The sequence below is a fragment of the Phasianus colchicus genome, chromosome 3 (genome assembly GCF_987193195.1).
Source record: "Phasianus colchicus chromosome 3, bPhaCol1.hap1.1, whole genome shotgun sequence".
NCBI lineage: Eukaryota > Metazoa > Chordata > Aves > Galliformes > Phasianidae > Phasianus > Phasianus colchicus.
The window spans coordinates 76,884,150-76,902,972 of NC_143438.1; the positions used below are offsets into that span (position 1 = coordinate 76,884,150).

At 37.7% G+C, this 18,823-nt stretch overlaps 2 protein-coding genes across 16 annotated transcripts in view; one reads left to right on the top strand and one right to left on the bottom strand.

The window, feature by feature from the left end:
• Positions 1–9,104, top strand: part of OXR1 (oxidation resistance 1) — a 244,602-nt gene extending 235,498 nt beyond the window's left edge. For 14 of the 15 annotated variants that reach the window (XM_031591122.2, XM_090137899.1, XM_090137895.1 and 11 more), the window contains 5 exons: positions 978–1,103; positions 1,783–1,935; positions 5,662–5,757; positions 6,327–6,400; positions 7,082–9,104. In XM_031591122.2, the coding sequence (XP_031446982.2) occupies positions 978–1,103; positions 1,783–1,935; positions 5,662–5,757; positions 6,327–6,400; positions 7,082–7,217 (585 nt within the window). In that variant the 3' untranslated portion in view covers positions 7,218–9,104. Of the gene's footprint in view, positions 1–977; positions 1,104–1,782; positions 1,936–2,571; positions 2,649–5,661; positions 5,758–6,326; positions 6,401–7,081 lie in introns of those variants that run through there. The other variant, XM_090137898.1, reaches the window with a different exon arrangement.
• Positions 9,105–11,777: 2,673 nt separating this feature from the next.
• ABRA (actin binding Rho activating protein) lies at positions 11,778–18,233 on the bottom strand. The gene is made up of 2 exons (XM_031591129.2): positions 16,935–18,233; positions 11,778–12,971 (listed from the first exon to the last, which is right to left on the bottom strand). Exons 1-2 carry the CDS (start codon positions 17,654–17,656, stop codon positions 12,494–12,496), a joined length of 1,200 nt encoding a protein of 399 aa, XP_031446989.2. The 5' UTR covers positions 17,657–18,233; the 3' UTR covers positions 11,778–12,493.
• Positions 18,234–18,823: the final 590 nt, after the last annotated feature.

Consider the following 18,823-nt stretch of genomic DNA (forward strand, 5'->3'; position numbering starts at 1 on the left):
GATTTAGCAGTAAGTCTTGCTGCAGTGGGTTAAGTTGCTAACTTCTTTATCTTCCTGCCCTATCCTGTTGTCAGACTTCGCTATCTCCAGAGTTTTAACCATCTCTGTAGCAAGACTTATAAAAGGAAAACTGTTTGATTCTTAGTTGGTCTTTTGCTTGATGCATGACATTTTAGCTTCAAAATATTAATGAATTAGAGCTGAGGTAAGAAGCTGCTGTGATCTGATGAGTTTTGTGGCCTTCTGCCACTTCCAGTCAATGGTAATCAACACATGAAAAGGGTAGATATATGGGACAGCTTTTTTAAACTACTACAAGAACATTAGATAATGTGTCTGTGCCAGATCTCCAAAGATCATGCAGCGTAAGTATTCCTGCTACTTTCTTCTCATCGCTCCTCTCTGAGTTTTCTTCTTTTTTCTATAAGTACTCCGGCAGATCACCTCGTAGCAGCAATCTTCCTAGGACTCAATTCAGATACTTTACTCAAGTTATCCAAGAGCAGTCTTTTAGATATGTGGTAGAAACTTTCACGAGTACGCTGGAAGTACTGATGCAGAACCTAAATGAGAAATGAGGTTGAAGTTTCAGTCCCTTTTCTATGTCTGAGTATTTTAAATTACACGTAAAGTGGATGATATGATGAAATTAAAATGCAAGCATGTATGTCTTTACTTTAGAAAAGCATCTGAAGTCCTTCAACTGTCTGAGTTTGTTTTTTTTTAGCATGAAACCATGGCTTTCTTCTTAGTGTCTGTAATTTAATGTTAATATATTGAATACTGACTTGCTACCGAAAGCAGCAAAAGTCTTCATCGGGCCAAAGTAATGGATTTCTTAACTTCCAAAGGACTTGCATAGTTGTAAGTTGGTAGCTGCATGATTTTAAACTTGCTGGGTGTATCCTCCCTCTAGTGGAATTGCAAATACTTACTTTGTTTTTTTGTTTGTTTTGTTTTTGTTTTTTTTTTTTTAGATAACAACAAGAGAAGATATCAATTCAAAACAGGCAACAAACATCAAAACAGACCTGGAGCCTGAAGCATTCCGGCCAAATCTTAGTGATCCCAGTGAATTACTTCAGCCAGAGCAAATAGAAAAGGTATTTACTTAGATATGTAGATATATATGTAAGCTTGGGTTTTTTTTTACTTGTTTCTTTAAGTATTGTGTACACTATCAGAAATGCTATGATGCAGTGTGAAACACACAAAGTAATTTAGGAATTTGTGATACAATTCATGCACAACACAATTCATGGATAAACCTTTGCCAACATCATGCCAGCACTAGTCTGTGTCTTTGTTCTTATTTCATTATGCTTTCACACCAGCTTGGTGATAACTGCAATTCTCACTATCCAGTTCAAAGTCATTCTGTTGGATATGTTTATTGAATGTTTAGATCAGGGCTTATGGTGTTCAAAGGTTTTAGAACAGGAGAGCAAGCATCCTTTATTCTGTATCTACTACCTATTGACTTCAGTGATCTAGTACCGCAGTGCTGACATGTTCTTGCATAATAATACAATTCTTTACTGTCTTTAGATAACTATAGGACCTTACCAAGCGTGTTCTTTGTTTGGTTAATCATTCTTCACTTGTGGATCACTGGTGGAGGTAGAGAAATGCACATGTGAAATTTTAGGGTTTGTTTGATATTTTAAACTGTTAAGGCTGCTTGCAGTAGCTCAGAAGAATGTAATCAGCCTCCATTTACATATTGCATGTTCTTACAAATGGTAAAAATGAGTAAAAGGATTGTTAATATCTTGTTAACAGCTCACAAAGTCTCTTCCACCACGTACCATTGGATATCCATGGACTCTTGCTTACAGTACTGCAAAGCATGGCATGAGTTTGAAGACTCTGTATCGAACTATGCTGGGATTAGATACACCTGTGTTGTTGGTTATCAAGGACAGTGATGGACAGGTAGGAAAATGTTTGCGTGGAAGCTGGGACCTGTGCAGAAAACTGAGAAGTATAAAGGAAAGGAGGAAGAAGTGTGTGTGAGATGCCTTCCTTCCTAGTAGTTATTATGAGGCTTTTAAAAATATGACTAGCTAAGAAACGAGTTCTTTGACATACATCTTTTATAGGAAGTAACTTTAATGCTACTAGTTCACTATCAAACTGTGTGAGTCTTACAATGTTACTGAGCTTACTCTTAACATTTTCTTTATAACATACTTAAAACATTAGAAATAGTCTCCAAAAACTTCTGATGCCAGAAGTTGAGTAGGAATATCTTTGCCATCTACTGCTAGTACTGCCTCGTACATTCTGTGTCTGCAGAATCTCTCTCCCATATAAGGGCTGCAAGATCTTTGCTGCATAATGTTATATTCCTTGATTCTCTGGCTATGGTGTAAATTTGAAAAAGTGGATTACATCTCACAGCAGACATCCTCTTCTGAGGATTCTATTAAAATATGAACATTACAGGCAGCCTGACTTTGCCTCTCTGAATGTCTGCTGCTCTCTTATGGAAATGACAGAGCCACTCTAAAATCTAACATTTCCTTTACTTATCTATCCCGCTTTGGTAACCACTGTTTTTATTTTCAGGAAGCATGGGCTCATATCACCTCATATCATTCAGGGGGGCTGAAAACTGTAAATAAAGGGTATGTTTTCTAATCTGAGTCCCAACTCACGTATTTTTTCCCTTCCATTTTCTGCTTCATGGATCCCATTCTTGATAAAAATAAAAACGATAAAAACTCCTAAATCTCTGCTAATGTCAAATCTTTTTCAGCTCAAGTTCTTTAAAAGGGAATTTCTTACTACTTTTAATTCTGAAGGTAAAGACTGTTCAATAGGACTTCTAAGTATCTCAGCAGACCTGTAAGCACTTCTTTTTTGGTTACTTCTCTTCTTGTTCCCTTGTTAGCTTCTCAAGATTAATTTGTGAATTCTGCAAGCTGTCTAATTCCAAGTACTCATTTGGCCCAGAAAGAAAGTGTCCCTTTCCTGATAAATGTCATGTCACCAGAATGTAGTATTGCCCCTATTGTTGAAACTATTCAGATGACCTTCCATGTATGAATATCTCAACTTGAATGTTGAAGATGTTAAGATCCAGAAACTGTGATAGTTTGAAGCTGCATATAAAATAAGAAATAACTGGAATGTTCAATCTCTTCCTGTTACTGTGAAGCTGCTGGAAAAATTTTCATGTACCAGTTATTCAGATACGGACTTCTCTTTATTTCAGCAACCTATTTTTGTTCTCTTCGTGAATCAGTCTTCATTTGAATTGAATGTGGATCTTCAATGTAAAAGATAATTTGAGTTTAATTACCTGCATACAGTAAATGCACCCTGAGGTCACAAAGTCTTTGACGGAGAAATTACACTCAGATTTCTGAAGCTCCAATCTACCATCCCATACACTTGAAAACAATAAGGAAATCTCTTATATTTTGCTTTTTAGAAACAATCTCTTAAAATCAGTCAATTTCTAGACTTTCTAGTGATTACATATAGAAAGGTAAACTTGGGTTAGACTTCTTAAAATACGGAGTAGTTGTTCCTACTGAACTCCAGCAATAGATAGAACACACTACAGCCAAACCAAATTTAAAAAAAAAAAAAAGCACTTCTGGAAAACAGTGGGGAAATTATTTAAAGGATTCATTCCTTTTGGTCTAATTTGGTTGATTTTTCTTTACCTTATTAGGGAAAAATTGTGGGGAAAAAATGCAGAATTTGTCAAAACATTTTTTCTACTCTATGTTCAGTGAAATAAATATGTATACCAAAGAACTATCAAGCTAGTCCTTCCATGAGCTTGCATTGAAACATCTTCTACGTTCTTGCACTGCAAAAAAAAAAAAAAAAAATTACTTCAGAGTTACAGAAATGTAGTTTGTACAGAAATGTAGTAGTTTGTACTACTTTCCATGGAACTTCAGGGTTTCTGGCTGAGTTTAACAGTGCATTTGAAACTGCTATGTCTTTGAAAAGTGAGTACACTTAGCTGATTAATACTTCATTTCATCTGCTGGTCAAGTAAGTTTAAAACTGTTTGCATTCCTGCAAAGACTCATTTTTAGCGTGTAAGTATTGTTCACAAGTATTCTCCAAGGTAAGGAATCTATTCAATATAGCAATATTCTTGAAAATAATTAAAAAAAAAAAAATAATGAGGCTTCTTTAGGTGCTATTTCATTAAGGAAGTTCAGCATGTAAATACTATCTCTTCTGCTCCATAATAGTGGGATGTCTACATTGATTGCAGGAGATTAGTGTATGAATTCATCAAAAAGGATTCAGAAAATGTCATGATTGCTCTCAGTCAGACTTAGGGCACAGTCTGTGCATTAGCAGGACCTTTCAAAGAAAACTATCTCTGAATCTTTGATTGTCTTCTAAAGAATAGGAAATGTTTTCTCATAAATGGCCATTGGAAGACTATTGAGCGGAGGACGATGTTTTGTTTCTTAATGAACACATTATTGCTTTAGGCTTTCTATTATTTCAACTGGAATTACAAAGGTTCTGAACAGAAGTTTTCCTGGACAATGTGAAATTGCTGAGAAATAAATGAAGTTTATAACAGCAGTTGTTCGGAACTGATAATATAAAATCAAGCCAACTTTAAAGCAGCCTTAATTAGATGCTTGTTAGCTGTATGGAATCCTTGAGTTCCTGCTCATATTGTTTCATATCTGTTAATGACTACTGTAGAGTTCAGTGAGGAATGAAATGCTTGGAAAACCTATCTGTGGCTATGCAGCTTCTTAGGATGGGTGGAAGAAAACAGTTTGTTTTACATCCTGAACATAAGATAGATGTTCAGGACATGAGTTTCAGTGCCTCACTCTCATCAGTGCTTTGCTTCTCTAAGGCTGGCTATGTAACGTGAATAAAAAACACAGAAACTTTATTTTTTCATTTCCTGTTATATAAACAAATGAGAGTGGTATTGGACTGCATTGGTGTTTGCTTCTATTCTGCTCTCGTAGATGTTGAAACAAGTTTCCTGCTAGCAACAGAAACATTAATTTGGTGCTTTGTGAAGTGCATTTGATATTTGCCTAATTATGTCAGGGGTTTTTCCAGTTATTCCTGAGAAAACAATAGTATTTGAATTTTAAAATCCAATGATCAGTCCTCAGACGTTCTTTTGACTACTGTTGGAATGCTCTTATTGCTAAATATTATCATGTTCTTTAACTATCTAAAAAGGCTTAAGCTTAAGTCAGTTTCTGCTGTAAGACAGGGTAACTGTTGCTTGCTTCTTATTTGGCTTAGAAGGAGTAAGTTGCACAAAGAATAACATCTCAGATACAGCTGTGAAGTTGCTGAAAGTATCACAGCTGAAGTGAAAGAGGAAATATATAAGAAGTAACAGAACATCTTAAGTTTTTAAATATGTACATTCTTTCTTAGAATTTCCAAATTTAGTTTTTATCTTTGATTTTTATGTTCACTTCTTAGTGAGTGGAAGTCCTCTTATCTTCCATTTGCACTGCTATGTACCACAATGTAAATCAATGCACTCAGAAGCATGATAATATATAAGCTTTATATTCCTGTATTAAGTTAAAAATCTGGTAACATTTACAATCTGACTGATCTGTTAATATCAATCATTACAGATTCTCAGATGCTCTGTAGTCTTTAAATACTTTCTTTCATGTTTTCATACAGATTTTTGGTGCACTAGCATCTGAACCATTTAAAGTGAGTGATGGATTTTATGGCACTGGGGAGACCTTTCTGTTCACTTTTTCACCAGATTTTGAGGTAAGAAGCTATAACTTGGTATGCATTGATCTTCCTCCTTCCCAACCTCTGATATGCGTCATCTCTTAAGATACTATCTGAATAAGTTTGAGTAAATAATTAGAAAAATTCTAGGAGTTGGTGTAGGAAATACCATCGTATGAGCTTTTTCACAGAATCAGTGTTCAATAAATGTAGTGTGCGCATAGTGAAATTGACTGCTATTCTGGATATTTTTCTAGCATTTAAAATTATGCCAGATCTGTCTGGTAAGTTGAAAATGACTTCATTTTAAAGGTTTTATCTGAAGTGTATTTTTTTTTAATTTTCACTGTGCAGAAGCATTAGTGTTCAAGGAGGAGTTACTTTAGAGTGGTGTTATTTTAAATAGAATAAAACCTAGAGAAAATTTAGTACTACTTCTGTGTCTGAGTATGCCTGTTTCCAGAACTTCTCTGTATACACTTTATAACTTCATTAAATTACCATCTAACATCTATATTGGTGTTTGGTTATCCTTATGCTTAAACGAAAAGTTTACATATTGTAATATTACAATATTACATATTTTTGGTCTGTTTTTTCATTAGGTTTTCAAATGGACAGGAGACAACATGTTCTTCATTAAAGGCGACATGGATTCCCTTGCTTTTGGTGGAGGAGGGTGGGTTATAATTTGTCATTAGGAAGAATCTCTACTGTTTGTGTGCGTCTTTGCACCTTTAAAAAGAAATCAGAATTTTTATTTCAGTTTGATATCTCATTGCTCAAAAGTTACCATTTGAGAATGATCTAGTATGTCTTATGCTTAACTTCTAATGTTTAGTAGACTTAGGAAGGACTTCTGTCATCAGTGTAGTTTACACCAAGTTTCAACCACACAAGCTGTCATACCTTTGATGCTCTAACTACATGTGTCCTGGTATATTCCAGATGGACACAAGTTACTTAAGTTTCTGATGGCATATGAATGTGAAAATACCTACAACCAGAAGGGGCTTGAATTTAAATTTTACTATCACAAGACATGTCAGCATCTTCAGAAATTGATGATGTCTCATCCCTTTTTTCAGTATTTTTCTTGCCAGTTTCTTAATACAAAATGAAGGGGATGAAAGCTGCAGTATTCTGGTTAACTTTTCATTCTGGTATATGCAGAAAAAAGTATTCTTAAAATAAGGAAGAAAAATCTTTGCAGCTTTAAATTTATTAACAGCTAGGAAGTACTTGTGTTGATTTCTATTCTATGATTTTTTTGTTTCTAAATTATGGATGAAAAAATGCATTCAAAAGTTTGATGTTAACTCCCTCAATCTTTTGCTTTAATATGTTGTATGTCTTGCAGTGGGGAATTTGCTCTTTGGCTCGATGGGGATCTCTACCATGGAAGAAGTCATTCATGCAAAACATTTGGGAATCATACACTTTCTAAGAGAGAAGACTTCATTATTCAAGACATAGAAATTTGGGCTTTTGAATGAGTTGTAAATGAGTACTATTTCTACAGGGTATTGTCCCAAACCTGAAATTAATCAATGCAGCTTGAAATCCCTATGAGCAATATAATGCATCAGTTTACCTTTCTTTTTTTTGTAGTTTTCAGCATGGCCATTTAGTTATTTTGCAATAGCGGACCTCTTTCATGCTTCTTTATCTGTAATGCACTGTCTTACGTTTTCTAAGCTGTAGAAACTCAAAAACAAACAAACAAAAAAAACAGACTGTGGACTGAAAAAAGAACATCAGTTACTTTGATCCTTGCAGTCTATAAAACTTTATCATCCTTTTTACAGTTGCCTCCCATGTTTCCCACACACATCTTTCTGTAAATCCTACTGGGGGCTGCTTCATTGAATATAGGTTATTTTTGTATGTAAATTTTTTCTGAGAATGAAGTTGCCCTCTATGATCCTACGTAAGTAGAAAGCTGCGTGTAGGTACTTGGAAGTAGTACTGCAGTGATTGGTCTGGACCAACAATGGGTATATTGTTATGGTGCCACAGATGAGAAGCCTAGCATTCCTTCTTTGACACACGCTAGTTACACTTATGGTTGAGTTAAAAGATATCCAAAGTCAGCAGTGCCACTTGTCTTGATTTTTTTTTTTTTTTTTTCATGTTAAGAAAGTGAGTTAAACAATGTGCTCTAGCTTGCATGATGGCTGTATTAGTTGTTTTGCACATGCTTTTAGTGATCTACAGGTTTGGGACAATAACTGACAATATTGAGCTACATGGCAAAGACTTTAAAAAATAATAATAATAACAAGGGAATGCAAGAATGTAATAGTTCCAGGAAACTAAAAGGCTAAGGCAAGTAAAACTCAAGACAATTTGTAGCTATTGTAAGGCATTAAAAGTACAAAGATTATGAAACAAATGCATCTTTCAACATAGTGTCAGATATATACTGTTATACTCTTGTAGCCGTGTAGCACATCAACTCCAAGAATATAGCTTATTCCTGTCCAAAGAAAAAATAATTGTGATGTTTTTTTGAGTGGGTCTATGTTGTAAATTTACAGTTAGCACCAGCTCTGATTAAAATGAGACAATGTACTATAAGTAGACAATATTGTAATTCAGTAGACTTGTGGAATATGCAAACTTACTGTCATGTGACCTCAAAAAATGACAGACTAGTACACAGTTCCAGTAGCTCTTGTCCACTTTTGTAGGAAAGTTGATAAGCCATTGTGGCAATAACAGCTCAACAAAATTGTTTGTTTCAAAGCTTTTAATCTATGTTCTGCAAAAAAGAAAAAAAAAGAAAAAAATTGCTGTTAAGTGTGACAGTGACTGACTTTGTGCTGAAATTTCAGCTATTTCAGATAAACATTGTATATTATCTTGTAAATTAATGTTTAAAGTAGTTTTGTTATTATAGAAAAGTGTTGATTGACGGGTTGCTTATAGCACTTTAAATTATTCTAGAAATGGAATAAAGGCCAAATGAGTTGGCTTAAGTAGATGTAGTTGTATATTTCAAAATATTTAGATATTGGAAAGTTTTAAAAACTTATTTGAAGACAGTTTACTGCTATGGTAATGAGAAAGGGCAGATGGTTCATCTTATAATATGCTAATGCTCTATATGAATAGAAATACAGGGCTTTGTTTCCTGTCTCTGTGTATAGCTCTTTATCCTTATTAGAACTTAGTATACAATGTGTAGACTAAATGTTTACAAAATAAGAAAGTGTAAATAAACTAAAATGGCTTTTCTCCCTTTGGTCTTCCACAGCAGTATTATTGTCTTTGTGGAGTTAAGACTGATTATTGCAAAAAGAGAATCCTGTAATGGATTTTAAATACTCTAAGGTCACAGTGATGTATAGCAAATAAATCTAAATATATGTAAAAATAAACTTGAGTTGGGGTTTATTTAGATGTTGAAGTGCGCTTAGGAGGACAAATGCAGGTTATTGTTGTTACTTGCATAGCTTCACAGAATATATAGAATTCAATTGCTCACCCTTAAGCACTAATGATCATTTCTTGCTCTTTTGATGTGCAGTAAGCATTTAGAAAATGTCTGGCCAAATGCTGCAAGAGTGTGGAAGAGGAGGAGCAAAAATATAAGTGCAGCTGGTTTTGTTTTATCAGGAATCTGTGCCTTTGTTCATGTCCTCTTTCTTTCTAGTAACATCAAAAGATAAATGGCTATTAGTAGTATCAGATAGAATTGTAGGGGCTAGAAGGGGCCACTGGAGTTCTTAGCTTTGCAATTAACTCAGCTAAGTAATATCGTCAACACAATTTCAGACTACATTTCTGTAATGCCCTGGGAAGCAATATTGATTCATAAGGCAGTATTGGTTGAACAGGTCCCTCTTTCCATGCCTGAACTGCTGCTTGCTCATCTGCTGCATGCATAAGATTGCATAGAACACATCTGAAATATTAGGGAAAATACAGACTTTCAAGGTTGTCCCCCTTCAACCTTCATTTTTGATAGCCAAATGGAAGTGATGAGATTGAAATATGCTTATCAGCCATTTTCAAGAAAACTATGATGAGCCTAATGTCTGTTGTGTTGAATTATAGTAGGATGTGATTCAATTAACACTTCACAGAATTATAGCACAGGTGAGGTTGATGGGCCCAGGCCCATGCGCGCATCACTTCTGAAGGTCTCCAAGGAGGAGACCCCTGAGCCTCAGGGCAACCTGTTCTTCCTTGGGGATTCTTTGTACAGGTATCTAATATTCCAACTGTTTCATTTTCATGTTCCTTGAAATCATCTGATGCTTCTGGCAGAGAAAGCTCCATAGGAAAGCTCCTGTGAACAGGAGAAGGTACTCATACTTCAACATAACCTATTGCTCTTTTACTTCTTGGAAGGTGGCCATGTATTTATTTTCTAGTGTTTGGGAGAAGAAACCAAAGAAATCAATATTTTATTTATTATTCATATATTCCTTTGACAAGCAGACTTTCTCAAAACAACTTAGAAAGCTGTAAGGATAAGGTAAGAATATGCCAATATCTAAATATTACATTTTGAAGTCAGTTTTGCAGATCTATTTGAGTAGTCTGAGAGATCTCAATATAAATGCTAAAGAAATGCTATTGAATTCTTCTAGTAAAATGTTTTTTCTTCCTTATATTCACAATAAGTAACTGTGCCTCAAATAATGTTTTATGCTGACATAATAAACACATAGTAACCAGTTCTTTTATCACTTGCTGTTAAAAATATATAACTCATATGTTCATTGGAGGTTCAAACTGGAATATCTGTAGTCTCATGATATGTTAGCAGTGTTTGTTTTATGACAGTCAGGATTTCATTCAACCTTCTGTAAGAAAATACTTGCTCTTTCAGTGTGAATATTCAGTCTTCTGAGGGGGGGGAGGAGGGAGTTGGGGGTGAACTTTTCTCATTATGCAAATTACTTGTCCAGGTTTCTTGTTGTGTAAGAAATGCTTTGCATAGAAAGTGTTTTTAACAGCATAGGATTTGTTTATTTGTTTGCTCTTTTTAGTTTTTCCACATTAGTCTGGTGACATTGTGATCCATCTAAACCAATAAGCAGTATAAATCTTACAGAGTTCTCGGATTTGACTAAAAGGCAAAGACAGTTTTTAGACATTAGAATATTCATCCATTGGGATGTATTTCTCTTCAGCATCCCACAGAATCTCAGAATGGCCAGGGTTGGAAGGGACCTCAAGGATCATGACACTCCAACCCCCCTGCCACAAGCAGGGCCACCAGCCTCCTCATTTAATACTAGACCAGGCTGCCCACGGCCCCATCTGTTCTGGCCTTGAACACCTCCAGGGACGGGGCATCCACAACCTCTCTGGGCAGCCTGTTCCAGCACCTCACCACTCTCTCTGTAAAGAACTTCCCCCTGACATCCAACCTAAATCTCCTCCCCCTCAACTTAAAACCATTTCCCCTCATCCTACAGTTATCTACCCTTTCAAAGAGTTGATTCCCCTCCTATTTGTAGGCTCCCTTTAGGTACTGAAAGGCTGCAATGAGGTCACCCCGCAGCCGCCTTTTCTCCAGGCTGAACAAGCCCAGCTCCCTCAGCTTGTCTTCATAGGGGAGGTGCTCCAGTCCCCTGATCATCTTCATGACCCTCCTCTGGACCCTCTCCAACAGCTCCCTGTCTTTTTTGTACTGGGGGCTCCTCACTTGGACACAGTACTCCAGATGGGGCCTCACAAGAGCAGAGTAGAGGGGAACAATCACCTCCCTGTCCCTGCTGGCCACCCCCTCTTTTGATGGAGCCCAGGATACCATTTGCCTTCTGAGCAGTGTGCCCTTGCGGCTGTAGAATTAGGCTGGTGTTTTTGGGTACTGCACAACACCACTTCGCCTGAAGTCAGTTGTTTTCGGGACTGGAGAACACTGCTTCTGTATCTTTTTCCATAGAAGTACATTTCAGTAGAAGATGTAATCACTTGTTCACTGTAAACATCAGTACAATTACATGACTATTCCTTTTACGTTATGTGTTATTTCCCCCCGTATATACAAGAAAGATATTTACATAATTATTCATGTTTCATATTTTCTACATTATTCTAAACATTTTGTGCTTCACAGCTGATTACCAGAAGCCACAAAATAGGCTATAACTAAAAATTAAAACATTTAATAAATTATATAAATTATTAAATAAAAAAGTCTTGCTTATAAAAGATTTGTCTTAGTTCCTATGAGATCTAAGAGAAAGTTGGCGGTAGCTGTCACTGCAGTAGTATTTGCTTGTATTATTTATAAAAGAAACAAATTTGGTATCCTTGGTTCTATACAAATAAACCTTTTTTACATGCATTTAAATAGATTAGTTAGAAAATATGCACATAAGATCAAAAATTTGGTCTGAGTTTAGAACATCATTCTGCTTCTGACCTGTTGTGGTTTATATTCCCTGTTTAAATAGTTGAGAGGAACTTGAATGTAAGAATAAGCTAAAAAAAAAAAAATGGAATTCATTTATAGCCATTTGTGTTACTACGAGTTTCTATATTCATCTGCTTATGGTTTTTTTTCTTTTTTTCTTATTTGCTTTGTGTATAGAAATTAACTGAAGTGTCCTGACAAGCTCTCCTGGTATAGAAAAAATTCCATTTGGATGCTTACATTTATCATGCGACAGTTATAAAGCTTGTATTTAAAAAAATGCTCAATGTCTTTCCTGTCCAGGGGCTGGAAAAAAATCTTATTTCAAATGTGCAAAAGCTAATAGCAAGGAAAAAATGAGGTTTTGCAAGGCACGTTGCTCTTGGAGCATGCTTATTTTAATAAAGTAATTATGACATTGTCATCCCTTCCTTGCCATAACATTTCTCCCTCGAAGTCCACCAGCCCATGTTTCCTGGCTCTCATGAGAATCCCAACAACCTTATCTGAAATACGAACGTATCTCTCAAAGAGTTCCCCAAAAGTGACTTGGATCTTGCCGTCACGCCGTGGCTTAGCCATGGTTTTAATGATGAAACACAGATCTCTAATCTCCCTGTGAATGTGAGCCTCTGCTCTCTTGGCTCTTTCAGCGGTTTTGGTGCCTTCCTTTGGCCGGCCGTAGCCTTCGTCTCCTTTGTGCAGGCGTGTGGACATGGCCAGCTTGTGGTCAAACTCTTCACTGAAGGGATTCAGCTTCTGTGTTAGGATGTGCTGGTCTGCCCATTCCTGCCATCTGTTCTTCAGGCTGCTAACAGGACTGTACTTCCTATGAGCTTTGATGCTTTTTTCTTCACTGCACCTGCTCGTGCTGAAAGAGACAAAAAAGGCATTTCAGCTTTGCATTTCATAATTTAATTATGATTCTGGTGCTAATCTTTATTAATGTACAAATGTATATCATTTTCTAGAGCAGATGGTAACCACCAGGTGGCATATTTTCCTCAGTTCTAAACTAGTTCTTTTAGAATCTTAGTCAAGATTTCAGTTGGCCCTGAAAAGCAAATTCGCTGATAGCTTGATTTCATCTTTGGTACCACTTTCTAGTCTGGATTCGAGTCCAGAGTTCATATTCTCACTGGTAAGGATACAAGGCTGGAAGAAACTTGAGGCTACTAATCTTCAGAGATCTTAACTGATTTTGTATTTGTATGGGTGCGTGTGTAGCAATATTGCTGAATGGCTGCAGGCAGATTGGTTGTTGATGTTCTTTCCTCGTGTGGCCAGTATCATGTTGTGAGAGATAGTCTGAGCTAATCTTTGTGCTGTCTGCATCCTGTCACTGTGTTGGTACAGAGCTCGCCTTGAGAGTATATTGTGCTGTGGCTGTACCAAAGTAATTTGTTCTCTAATATTTTTAGTCCCCAGAAGGCTGCACTGAAGCCACCCCAGTAATATCTTATTATTATTAATAACACAACAAAACTACAGTTATCAAAATACTGTGAACTTGCTGCATGTTTTGTTTTCTGCTAAACTTGTTGAAAGAGATGAGAGAGAATGGCACGGAGGTCCCCTGTTCAGGTCTGTGCACCAGAAAGTTGCCGGTACTGGGCAGTGCTGGTTCAAGAAGGGCAGACACCTCATGCCTAGGATAGAAGAATATGTAGGAGAACTGAACCTTTCTTTTCAGTTCTGGAGTTGCCACTCGCTTCGCTTAGCTGTATTGAGAAATTCTACTGAAAAGCTCCAAAAATACTCTTCACAGTCAACATGATAAAAAGTACAAGAAGAATCGGGCTGCTCCGCCGTCTTTCCAGGGACCATGACCTCTGAGAAAGTCCTGAATCCGCAGTTCCCCACGTAGAGAGGAGAATCTGGCAGTGAGTGAGATGGCTGAGCTCTGTAAAAGCTTTTTAATGTCATTTTATTTAAATTGTCTAGTATTCTCACCTTTTCTTGCTGAAGCCTTTATTTCTCTTTTTAGGCCTTCTCAGTGGCTGAGAAAAACACCACCATATTGATTACTTTGCTTTTATCATGCTCTGTGTGGCTTTGGAAGATCAATATTGTTAATATTTTAATGTATTTGCTAGTTATGATTGCTAAAGTGCAATTTTCCTCATTGCTTAAGTTGTTGATGAGTTAATGCTATCATAGACCTGGAATCATTTTTTTCATGTCTGTGCAGCACATAACAATGGATTGGGGATCCAAATTGAAGATTGTGAGCTTTAACCTACTGTTGTAAGTCCACTATGAGTAACGAGTAACCTGCGTTAACAGGCTGCTGTTCTGCTAAATGATAACACTGATTGCATCCTGAACTTGCAGGAGGATGGCATCCATGTCCTGCATTCCCTACTATCCTGTTTGCAGGGAAAGAGCGTGAATCCCTTTTTAGTTCTGAATTTCATCTCTGCTGAATCCGTTTGACTCCTAAACAGAAATTAAGTAGTACTTCTTAAGCCTGCAGAAGTTAACATTCACTCAATGAAGAAAGCAGCCTGATTGCAGTAAACATTTCAGTTGGAAGTCATGAAGATGCAGTGTGAAGGGGAAAAATACCGCCACCAATGTTTTGGTTTTTTTGTCTTTTTTTTTTCCTGGGATATAGTATGGAAAATAGGAGTTGTGCTTTAACAATCATATACTTTTGGACTTTCTGAAGAAGATTAAGTCCAACTGAGAGGTTCTTAAAAGTTGCGGACTGAAATTATCTATTCTGAGGCTATTAAAAAAAAAAAAAAAAAAACATTAAAAAATAGTAGTTTAAAAAAAAAGAAAAATCCAGTCCTGCTAGTGGCATAGTAAATGAAGAAAATGACTCTTGCAGATTTCAGTGGAAGGGATAGCAGTAAGTGTGATAGGATATTATTTCTGTCATTTTCATTTCAGTGCTCTTCTATTTTCCCCCAGGTAACAGACATATGGAGAAAACATATGTAAGTTTTAAAAGAAAGATAGCTGATTTGCCCCTACTGTAACATTTTTAGCAAGCAATTTGTTTTAATTTGTGTTATTTACAGGTAATATGCTGCAAACTTATCCCCTTTCTCTGTGTGAAATCTTTGTTTTTGTGCTCATTTCTGTAAAAGGACTGCACAGGCTTTCCCAGCAGTAGGGACCACAGACTTTAAAGCTGTGGGTTACTGGAGAGCTTTTCCAGTTAGACTCTTAGCCATTTGTTCCTTCTGAGAGATGACTGGTCAGTTACACAGCAGAACGTTAGGAAGTGGTATCCTGGTGCCAACCCCTGCCCTCCTTGCAGGCTCATTAGGACAGGCCCTGGCCCAGCTGCACTTAGGCCTCGGCAAAGACTTAGCACACCCTGGCCTCAGAGGCTGTGCCCGCCTTCATCACACATTTAAAGTTAGTTAATGTTAGAGGTCGTACACCAAAACAGTTCAGGCTTGATCATTCATTCATGCCTTCTATCTATGCTCTGCGACATGCATTTTGTGAAGCAGAGCAGTGGGGCAAATCGTGCCATATCTAATGGCTGCCTACAGCTTCCCCTTGTGAGGTGTTGGACATGTGGACCTTTTCATCTTTTGCTGAGAAGAGTGTGATGAATTAGTTTGGCAGCTACCCTCTGGCAAGTCTGTCTCCAGCACAGCTGTTTGTAGCTGTCTTCTGGAAAGGTTGTTCTGCCAGAGCTCTCTGGGAAAGCAAACAAGAATTTCTACCAGCTTCTGCTGTTCCTCGGCTGTCTTGCGACACTCCCAAGGTTACGGCTGAACCTTATTTGTTCATTGCCTGGTTCCAAACGAAGCTGCTGTTATGTACTAATCTTCAAACACATTCTCTTATTGAAAGAAGTTTTACCCAAAATTGTCTGTTGCTATGATTTTGATTGCTACTTAATTCAAAATTCTCAGTGGAACTAGAAATAACTACTTCTGTAAGTAATAGATTCTGCTTATTGCTTTTTGTTAGCACTAGTCAGAAAGTTTGTATGTCAGAAACTTCCACAATGTTTGATGAAAATTCTTTTTTTTCTATTGATACTGTAGAGAGACTTTGAATTTGAAGAATCTATCAGTGATTCAAAAGTTCTTTTTGTCAAATGATTTATAACATGATTTATAAATTATTTATAACACAGCATGATTCAAATCAATACTTTGGTAATAAGAGGCAGGCTGGATGCTTTCTGATACATATTTGGGGTCTCAGCTCCTGTGATAGCTCCCATCCTTTGAGCTGGTGAATTCCAGTTTCCAAAGCTTCCAAGGAGAAGCAGTGAACCCAGCTTTGGTTAAGATTTACTTAGAAGTAATTCCAGCAGTATCTCTTTTTGGACATCCTGTGCAAATTATGCTTAAGAATGTTCATAGTTTAAGTATTTGGAAATATTTGCTCAAGAGCATTTCTTTAGACTTGGTGTTTGCAGAAATAGATGAATAGCTTTGGGTTCTTGTTGTGGAACAAAATGTTAATCTGAAATACAGACTAAAACATTAAGAAATAAGTAGTGGCTTAGATGAACCAATAAATCTAGTGTCAAATTTAACGACACTTCCTAAATATAACTTCCCACTTCTCTAATGTGTATAGTCCATGAAACCCGAGTCTATAGTCAGATGTTACCAAGGATTAAGCCACTTAAACATAGGTATGTGAATGGCTTTCTGGATAGGTTGTTTTTTGTTGGTTGATTGTTTTGCTTCACTCTCTCTTTCATTCAAGAGAATGCTTTCTCTTTGACCATGTCCTGTGAATTATTCTTTGTCCTGGTCTCGTTTTTCTTCTCTCTCAAGGAATTTTGGTCCTGCATCATGGCATTCAGATCTGACTATTCCTGATACTGTAACAAAGGTGTTTTACTTACGGAGATGGTTGTTTAATCTTCACAGGAATCACCTCTTGGCTGTTGTCCTCTGGCTCAAGTCTGTCTTCTGCTTCCCCATAGCCACTGTCTTCTGCATCCATGCTGTCATCCTGGCACTTCCACAGCAGTTCTTCCCTAGTTCCTAATTTGTCCTCCTCTTCAAAGCCCTGAATCAGGTCTGATACTCTGTTTAAACATTTTCTCCTTATAGTGGGAGATAACTTCCCATTAAGAATATTGTCAATACCATTTGATTCTTCTTTGAACTCAATCGTCTCTGAGCTGCCGTGGTTGTTCTCGTATCTGCCACTGAGGAGGTTAACATCACTTGCTCGTTCATAGGCTTTACTTACAACAGTTTTCAGCACCTCTTTGCTTTTAATGTTGAACTTTTTAAGGGCTTCATCAGATTCTCTTGATTTTTTTTCAGCATCTGTTGTCACCAGTTCATTTGCTGAGGATTTTTCATCATCCCTCTTGGTAGATGGGACTGGCCATTTTTCGAAGTGTCTTTCTTGCACTGACTGAGCTGATGCGTCTCCTGCAGTGGGGACCCACCCAGGGGGTTCTTTGGCTTGCTTTACATTGTGGTCACTTGCCCACTGCTGCCATCCTCGGGCCAAGCTGAAGACAAGGCTGGCAGTTCGGATCTTGTGGACAGCTCTTTTCACAGGAGTTGTGCTCGGCTTCTCCTCGGGAGCCACGTTGCTGTCTGCAGCCATTCTGCTGATTAGCTTTCTGCTAAGCACCTCGCAGAAGAACTTTCTGAAGCAAGTAATGTCCAGCAAAGAGAGCTGCAGAGGTTTAAATAGAAGCGGGAGCAGTTTGTGCCCATGGAAAATATGTGAAACGCTTCTCACAAAGATACAGTATCCTCACTATGACGGTGTTCTTTTTTTAAAACAGGATCACGTTTCATCACAGCAGATGAATGATGCATAGTGTAGACAGGGTGACACAGGCCTGCGCAAGAACAGTGAGAAATTCACAGCTTCTTTGGGCTTTCTTCCCTGGGACTGTTCAATTCCCAGTTTGCTGGTGAGTGACTTGGTCTTCTGGAAGTGCATAACTTGCGTTTAAGATACTGAACAAGGAGTCTGAAATGACTACATGTTAGATGCTGTCAGTTGCTGACAACTTTGGCCAGAGCAGAGACCACTGGGCATCACAAGTGCAAGGTTCCCTCACAGTGTCAGCAGTCTATGAATGAGACATCTTCAGATGCATTTTCTAAAATGATACTAGGTGATTTCATTCTATTGCTCATATATCCAAGAAAAATAAGTTGTTGTTGTTTTTTTTTTTTTACAAGATATTTACGTGCTCTATTTTTTTCTTATGATCTACTTATGTCTGCCTAGAAGAAGGGCTGTAAAGATGATAAAGGTGTCTACAGGGGAAGATGAGAGGGGCGCTGAGGTCTCTTGTTTTCAGCCCAGAGCAGAGGAGCTGAAGGGAGGCCTGATGGCGGCTGCAGCTCCTCACAGGAGCGGAGGGGCAGCGCTGAGCTCTGCTCTGTGTGACAGCGACAGGGCTGAGGGAACGGCATGGAGCTGCGTCAGGGGAGGGGCGGGTGGGGGTCAGGGACAGGGGCTGCACCACAGGGCGGTGGGCACGGAACGGGCTGCACAGGGCAGTGGGCACGGCCCCAAGCTGCTGAAGCTCAAGAAGCATCTGGACAGCGCTCTCAGACATATGGTCTGATTTTTGGGTGGTCCTCTGGGAGCCAGGAGTTGAACTCAGTGATCCTTATGTATCCCTTCCATCTTGGGATATTTTATGATTCTGTGATTTACAATGTACCTCTAGGGGGTCTAGGAACGCTGTCGTGTTTGATGTCAGCACTAGGAGTTAGTGAATCACTGTCTCTAGTCTGAAGATGAATATAA